The sequence below is a fragment of the Salpingoeca rosetta genome (assembly GCF_000188695.1).
Source record: "Salpingoeca rosetta unplaced genomic scaffold supercont1.12, whole genome shotgun sequence".
Classification (NCBI taxonomy): domain Eukaryota; class Choanoflagellata; order Craspedida; family Salpingoecidae; genus Salpingoeca; species Salpingoeca rosetta.
This window is the reverse complement of record NW_004754922.1, coordinates 1,256,447-1,263,946: the sequence shown is the minus strand read 5'-3', so window position 1 is coordinate 1,263,946 and position 7,500 is coordinate 1,256,447. Positions and strand designations below refer to the sequence as shown.

Genomic DNA, 7,500 nt, shown 5'->3' with positions numbered 1-7,500 from the left:
ACCACCACACACACATTTGCACACACACACACACCATCATAACCATCACCATCACCATCACCATCACCACCACCAACAGCATGCCGTGACGGTGACGGCGGAGACGCTGCACAAGTACACGATCCACGATGTGCTCATGCCCATCCCGGGCCAGGACGTGCCATATCCCAACAACGAAGGTGAGGCAGCCGGCGGTGGTGGTCGCGCTGGTCGTGTTGGAACATGGCGCCGCGTACCATGCGTACCATGGACTTGGAGACTGCTACTGACGTTTCTGTCACATCGCTTCGTTCACCACCAATGTCACAACATCGTCACCACTATTGCCACCACCACTGTCACAACATCACCATCACCATCACCACCACCACCACCATCACCATCACCATTGCCACCACCATCACCACCACCATTGCCACCACCTCTGCCATCACCATCACCACCACCACCACCACCACCATCATCATCACCATCACCATCACCATCACCATTGCCACCACCTCTGCCATCATCGCGCCAGTTCGGGACATGTACGCGTCTGTTCTGGCGGAGGACGGGCTTGACATTGACAACCTGCCGCACTACATCCTGTACGCGCCCCGCCACCCAACGTGGCCATGTGGTGGTGCTGGCGGTGGCAGTGGTGGAGGATGATGGTTGCTTGCAGGCATACACGGCCTTCTCTGTCCTGTGTCACCGCCGACTCCCCTTGCCCATGCCACCTCTGCTCACGTCATGTCGTGTTGCCTGCAGGGAGTGTGTGCTGAATGGGGACTTGCGTTACATGATCACGCTGCCAGGCAACGTCACATGGTCAGATCAACCCTGCATGCAGCCTGGTCTCGCTTACTTGCTTGCGCTCACTTGCTTGCATGCGCTCGCTTGCTGGCACCTCATGCCCGCCCACCCCAACTTGCACACCCTCCACAACACCATGTGTGACTTGTGTTCTTCTCATTGTGTATTGCCGCTTGTTACTGCTTTTTCGCTGTTACTGTTGCTACTGTTTCTGCTATTATTGCTGCTGGTGCTGGTGCTGCTGTTGTTGCTGCTGCTGGTGTCTTCGTTGCTGCTCAGGCGGACGATGCGTTACGATGACGTGACGGTGCCGCTGCTGCAGTCGCCCATCGACCGCTTGCAGGTGAACACACGCATCATCGTTGCTGCTCGACAAGTCATGGTTGGGGAGGGTGATTGAGCAGGATGTTGGTGCAGCAACACGCATGCATACTCAACGCACGCACACGCACACGCACACATGCAACCCTTGCCTGCATGCACATGCGCTCACGTGCAATCACATCCCGGCTGTCGCAGGCTGCTGCTGAGGGCAAGACGCTGCCTGACCCGAATGTGCCCACAGGACAGTACCGTGCGCTGATTCTCGGCTTCACACTCGACGTGTCCTGCTACGCAACCATGGCCATTCGCGAGGTCCTCAAGACACCGACAGACAAGGCATTCCAGGTTGGTTTGGTGCCTCTGTGTGTGCGTGTGCGTGTGCGTGTGCGTGTGCGTGTGCGTGTGTGTGTGTGTATGTGTGTGTGTGTGTGCAGTATCGCGTTGGTGTTCATTTATCCCTGCTTCCGTTCACCATTTGTGTGACTGTCAACACCTTCTCCTCTATCCCCCTGCCTCAACTTTTTGCAGAGCGCTCTCAACGCGTACAGCAACAAGGGCGGGCAGGGCAATGGCGCCAAACGCAACCACCGCACCAACAACAACAACAACGCTCGGAGCACGCGCTAGCTCGTGTGTGTGTGTGTGTGTGTGTGTGTGTGTGTGTGTGTTTGCCGCTCGCTTGCTGTTTTGTGTTTGTGTCTTTGTGTATGTTGTGCTTGACGCGTGTGTTTTGGAACATTGTTGTGCTTTATGCTTGATAAGTTGGACCATCCATTAGAACAACAACACGAACAACGACATGGGTAGAAATCAGCACAATGTAAGCCATGCAGTCATGCATACAAGTGAATTCCGTTGAGTGAAGAAGCAAGATTGGATTGGTTGAGCCGGTAACGTGTGTGAAGGTCGAAGACGAGACGGTGTACAGCCAGCACAATGCTGCGAGTCACGCTGCAGTCTGTTGCTCACAGGTACCTGGAGAAGGGAGAAGGGTTGGAAACGTGTGTGAACGAGCGATAATGAGCAACACATGATATGCGAGATGTGTGTGCGTGTGTGTGCGGGACGTGCCGACAGGAAACGCATATTGAAGGCACAGCGTGAACAACGTGCGCACACGGCATGATGACACACCACAGCACAGCGACACAACACAACACAACACAACACAACACAACACGACGCACTTGAGGCCGAGGCCGAATCCGACACCAAAGCCGGCCATGGACGCCGGCAGCTGGAACGTCGCCATCTTCGCCAGCTAGCACATCAAATCAAGAGGTAATAAACGCACACACGCACACGAGCACACGAGCACACGAACACATGAGCACACGAGCACACGAGCACACGAGCACGTGTACGACAGGTACATGGACAGATGAGGCAAGGGCGACGCACAAATCACAGCTCGAACAGACGCAAGCAAAGTGGATACGAGCAGGGCGAAGCTGAGCTGCTAGGGTCACCTGGTGCTGCCAGTATTGGAGATCGGCTTGCGACACTTTGCCGTCGCCATCGCGGTCGAGGATGGATGTGACATCGTGCTCAATTTTGTCCCAGTGCACAGTTACGTACCCCTACCAGTGCAGCATCAGTGCATACATCCGTGTGTGAACAACAGCAGCATGTGCATGCAGCAACAGTCAGCAGGCTCTCACGCACGCCCAAGCTGGGCCCATCAATGAAAACGGAAAGCAAACAAACCAAACACACACACGCACACCTTGTATGCGAGGAGCTGCAGAGCGAGAAAGCCTGCGCCAATGAAGCCTGCAGACATGCGCCCCACTTTCTTCACGGCAGATGCAGCACACCTATGCACATGGAAGATGGGGAGATTAAGAAGCGAAACACACGCGGTGAAATATGGGGAATATGATCTGTGCTTTGAAATGAAACACACGTCGTGCACATGCGTGTGTGTGCGTACATGTTCACGAGCACAGAGACAGAGAGACAGACAGAGAGGGAGAGACAGAGAGACAGAGAGACAGAGAGACAGACAGGCGGACAGTCAGTCAGTCAGACAGACAGATAGACAGACACACACGCACACACACAAACACACACACACACAAACACACACACACATGCACCGCACACACAAACACACAAAAGCAATCGTGCACAAAATGGAAATGTACTCACGCTCCCGTGAGGGTGCCAACGGAGAAGGTGGTGGAGAGTGGGCCTGCGAGGAAGCGAAAGTCGAGCGAGGTGTCTCCACTATCGCTGACGCCAGCAGGTGTCCGGCCCTGGCCATGGAATCGCCTCGCACCCTCCGTCTCAATCTCGTCCTCTTCCAGCCATTCTTCCTCAACCTCATCCTCTTCCTGGCCATCATCATCCTCTTCTTCGACGACCGTTCGCGCGCCCTTTCGAGACGACATCTCCGATGCTGCTGCCGTCTGTTGTCGTTCAGGTGCTTGCTCTTGTTGCTGTTGTTGTTGCTGTCTGTTGTTTGTGTCGTGAGTGGCGCTGTCTTGCTTGTGAGACGTCGTGCGGTGAAAGGACGTGCAAGAGCAAAGCGTGTGTGTGACTGTGTCGTCTTTGGCTGGAATATTGATGGTGACACCGCAAATATTCAGGACTTCACCCCTCCCCAAAGGATCAGGACGATGATGAGAAGCAGGGTTGTGGTCAGTGGCACTGTGGCAGCAGTGCTGTTTGGGGGTTTGTTGGTGGTGGTCACAGTCAGCAGCGCTGCAGATGCTGCAGACGCTGCAACGCAAGGGAACAAGTCAAGTGCAGAATGGATTGAGCACGCCTCTTCTGTCGGGCCCATGGGCCTCTTTGATCCCACGGTGCGTGTGGGTGTGTGTTTGTTTGTGTTTATGTGTTTGTGCTTGTGTTGGTGTTGATGGCTGCAGTGCTGTCATTGTTCGTGCTTGGTGTTTGTGGTCGTGACAACAAGCATATTGGCAGGCAAAACGAATGCAAACAGCAAACTTTGACCACAAACACGACCGCAGCCACTACAACACTGAATCTGTCATCGACCCTCTCTTGCATGCTCGCAGAACCCGTACGATCGCTTGCCCCCGCGTGGCGTGGACCCCGATTTTGAGTGCGACTGGCGCAAGGCCGCCTGGAAATACGCGCAGAAGCTGCAGCCGAGTCAGCCCAACCTGCGCGCCGTCTTTGACGCGCTGCAGGTACACGACGAGAGACACCATCAAGCAGAAGCGATGCACGATTCACTCTTGCTCTCCGTGCGTCACGCAACTTCCAAACGTTCACACGAGTATGCGCGCGCACATCCACACACATCCATTCATCCACACATCCACACATTTACACATCCTCACTCCACACCTGTACACACACGTAAACACACGTAACAACCGCACGATGCTACCTGTTTTGTTAGCTGGAGCAATGTGGCGAGAGCTTGGGTGGGTTCAGGCCAGCCGAACCATCTTCCTTGTCCACGTTTTCGCTTCCAGCGCACGCCTCGGATGCCAACACCTTCTATGTTGACGCAGTCGCCGGGAGCGACTCCAACCCAGGTGTGACGTTCGTCTATGCTTTTTCGCTCTCATGTCAAATCAGCGGCGTGTCACGTGCACATCAACCATGGCTGCGGTTGTTGACCCACATGCCTTTGCTGTGCAAATCAATACTGAGATGCGACGTTTTGTTATTAACATGTATGCATTTGTTGCACTGTGACAGGAACGTTGGCCAAACCGTTCCGCACTGTGCTTCGAGCTGTTGAGGCGACACGCGGGCTGCCGGCGTCACTGCAGCCGGGGACGGTGGCGCTGCGTGGTGGCGTGCACCGCTTCGACAGCACCCTCCATCTTGGCAGCAGCGACAGCGGCCTCACCTTGCAGAACTACAACGGCGAAAAGGTGCAGTGAGAGGGAGAGAGAGACGGGAGGGAGAGAGGGAGAGGAGAGAGAGAGAGAGAGAGAGAGAGAGAGAGAGAGAGAGAGAGAGAGAGTGTGTGTGTGTGTGTGTGTGTGTGTGTGTGTGTGACATGAACTTTGGCGACGACGATGTGTTCCTCACTCCATTCTGACAACAACGTCTCCCCTCGTCCCACGCGACCCCAATAAGGCCATCATCACGGGAGCTCTTCACCTTGGCGAGCTGCAGTGGCTGCCGTTCAACGTGACGCGAGGCAATGTCACATGGGACGTGCACCAGAACACAAACGCCGTGTATGGCGCCCCTTCAACCCACAACGCATGTACGCACCACAAATCGCAGTGGCATGATGATGATGATGATGATGATGATGTTGTTGTTGTTGTTGTTGTTGTTGTTGTTGTTGTTGTTGTTGTTGTTGTTGTTGTTGTTGTTGTTGTTGTTGTTGTTGTTGTTGTTGTTGTTGCTGCTGTTGTTGTTGTTGTTGTTGTTGTTGTTGTTGTTGTTGTTGTTGTTGCTACTGCTGCTGCTACTTCTACTGCTGCTTATGGCATTTGTCAACGGTGGTGTTGCGCTATCAACATCCACCAGCGACGTGCCGTGCCCTCTGTTTGGTCTGCGTTGCCGCCATCAACACCGCTTCTCCGTGCGCCCTCATACCGTTCCGCATCTCTTGCCTGCATGCATGCCGCGCAGCCCAACCCGTGTACATCTACAACAAGACGGCGACGCCGGAGGCGTGCGAGGCCGCCTGCAAGAACCATCCACGGTGCAACGTCTGGACATGGCATGACAGCAAGCAGGTGCCTTGTTCTTGTACGACTCTGTGTGCGTGTGTGGATGTGTGTGCGTGTGTGTGCGTTTGACGTGGAATAGAAGTCTTACAAGCGCAGACGTTTTTCACGCGCACACACGAACGCACACATGCACACGCAACATGTCCCTACTCACGTCCATGTACGCTCGCGCGGTGTGTTTGGGTGCTCAGAAAGGGTACGAGCTGGACTGCTTCTTCCGCACGGACGGCGTGTGGTCGACTGTGCAGCAGACGGGGCACGTCTCTGGACACGCGTACAGCACATCGATGAGGCAGTGGGGCCAGTCACGTGAGGGAGTGAAGTGTATTGCAAGGGATATTGTCATGGATAGAATTCCAAGCATGTCATGCACTCATCTTTGCCTGCTGCTGCCAGCACATATCGCCTCAATTTCACGTTCGACAATCCACTCGCTTAAGGATACACAGACTCAGTTGAACACACTCTGCATGACTCACACTCACTGCATTTGACACACTCACTGCATTTGCGTCCCACCCTCCCCTTCACCCCATCCACCCCATCCACCACCACCACCACCACCTCCTCCTCCTCCTTCTCCTCAATGCAACCACCCTACTGGCAGCGCAACATCTGGGCAGCGGCGCTTCCGCATCCGCCCGCCGCCATCACGGGCCTGCGCGTCAATGGCGAGCGAGCCATCCGTGCACGCTACCCCGACGCAAACCCCGAACGCGACCTGTTTCCAAAGGGGTGGATCAGTGCGCACACGGCATGGTTTGGCCGCTTGCATGGGGACTTGCCCCAGACCAACATCGTGGTACGCGCGTGTTCTGTTTGGTTTGGTTTGCGTTGGGTTTTGTTCGAGTATGGTTCGAGTTTGCTTCGTGTGTGAGCTTAAGGCCCCCCCCCTCCTCTCTCTCTTCAGTTTACCTCTCTCATCCTCCATTCCTCTCACGCATCCGGCGACTTGGCGCCTTTTGACAGGTTGATACGCCCAACCGCTCGTTTGAACAGGACGAATTCCAGCACTTTGTGCTGGGCATTGGCGGCACATGCGACTCCTTCACACCACCAGAGGGATATTGGTGCAGCACGTCAGTTGCAACACTCGCGCACACTTTGTTGTATGTGTGTGTGTTTGTTTGATGTGTGTCCATGTGTGTGTGCGTGCGTGTTTCATGTGTGTGTCCATGTGTGTGTGTGTGTGTGTTTGATATGTTTGTATGTTGGTGAATCTCACCATCAAATGCGTGCAACCCATGTGCTCACCATTCTACACATCACACATACACACGCACACAAACCACTCGCCCCCACAACAGCAACACGAGTGGCGGCGGTGCGTTTACGTATCGAATTCCGGCCGGTCTGCAGTATTCCCAGCAGCTGCTGCCGCACTCGCACGCATATGTCAACGCAACGGGCGCAATTGTGCAGGCGTGGCGGCCGGGGCACTGGTGAGCACGTGCATGCGAAGCTTGCTTCTAGTGGGTGTGAGGATGCGTGTACGTGGTGATGATTTGAAGCAGCGGGTCTGAGTTTTGATGCCGGGTTGCCATGAGAGTGGACTTGAACACGAACACACGTTCATATCACACACACTCACACATTCAAACCCCTAAACGCACACATTCATTTTCACACACACACACACACACACACACACACGCACACACACACACACACACACACACACACACACACACACACACACACACAC

The 7,500-nt window shown here is 54.8% G+C and overlaps 3 protein-coding genes across 3 annotated transcripts in view; 2 read left to right on the top strand and 1 right to left on the bottom strand.

The window, feature by feature from the left end:
- Positions 1 to 1,914, top strand: part of PTSG_12299 (uncharacterized protein) — a 5,761-nt gene extending 3,847 nt beyond the window's left edge. The window contains exons 10-15 of the mRNA XM_004993861.1: positions 80 to 179; positions 521 to 590; positions 754 to 813; positions 1,078 to 1,141; positions 1,318 to 1,467; positions 1,651 to 1,914. Of these exons, the coding sequence (XP_004993918.1) occupies positions 80 to 179; positions 521 to 590; positions 754 to 813; positions 1,078 to 1,141; positions 1,318 to 1,467; positions 1,651 to 1,749 (543 nt within the window). The 3' untranslated portion in view covers positions 1,750 to 1,914. The remainder of the gene's footprint in view (positions 1 to 79; positions 180 to 520; positions 591 to 753; positions 814 to 1,077; positions 1,142 to 1,317; positions 1,468 to 1,650) is intronic.
- On the bottom strand, positions 1,820 to 3,690 carry PTSG_05344 (uncharacterized protein). The gene is made up of 5 exons (XM_004993860.1): positions 3,274 to 3,690; positions 2,849 to 2,939; positions 2,592 to 2,702; positions 2,310 to 2,383; positions 1,820 to 2,097 (listed from the first exon to the last, which is right to left on the bottom strand). Exons 1-5 carry the CDS (start codon positions 3,513 to 3,515, stop codon positions 2,088 to 2,090), a joined length of 528 nt encoding a protein of 175 aa, XP_004993917.1. The 5' UTR covers positions 3,516 to 3,690; the 3' UTR covers positions 1,820 to 2,087.
- Positions 3,691 to 3,746: 56 nt separating this feature from the next.
- PTSG_05343 (uncharacterized protein) overlaps positions 3,747 to 7,500 on the top strand; it is a gene marked incomplete at both ends in the record, with an annotated part of 7,645 nt that continues 3,891 nt past the window's right edge. The window contains 10 exons of the mRNA XM_004993859.1: positions 3,747 to 3,929; positions 4,146 to 4,280; positions 4,496 to 4,634; positions 4,801 to 4,979; positions 5,188 to 5,320; positions 5,695 to 5,801; positions 5,987 to 6,112; positions 6,403 to 6,597; positions 6,765 to 6,874; positions 7,103 to 7,237. Of these exons, the coding sequence (XP_004993916.1) occupies positions 3,747 to 3,929; positions 4,146 to 4,280; positions 4,496 to 4,634; positions 4,801 to 4,979; positions 5,188 to 5,320; positions 5,695 to 5,801; positions 5,987 to 6,112; positions 6,403 to 6,597; positions 6,765 to 6,874; positions 7,103 to 7,237 (1,442 nt within the window). The remainder of the gene's footprint in view (positions 3,930 to 4,145; positions 4,281 to 4,495; positions 4,635 to 4,800; positions 4,980 to 5,187; positions 5,321 to 5,694; positions 5,802 to 5,986; positions 6,113 to 6,402; positions 6,598 to 6,764; positions 6,875 to 7,102; positions 7,238 to 7,500) is intronic.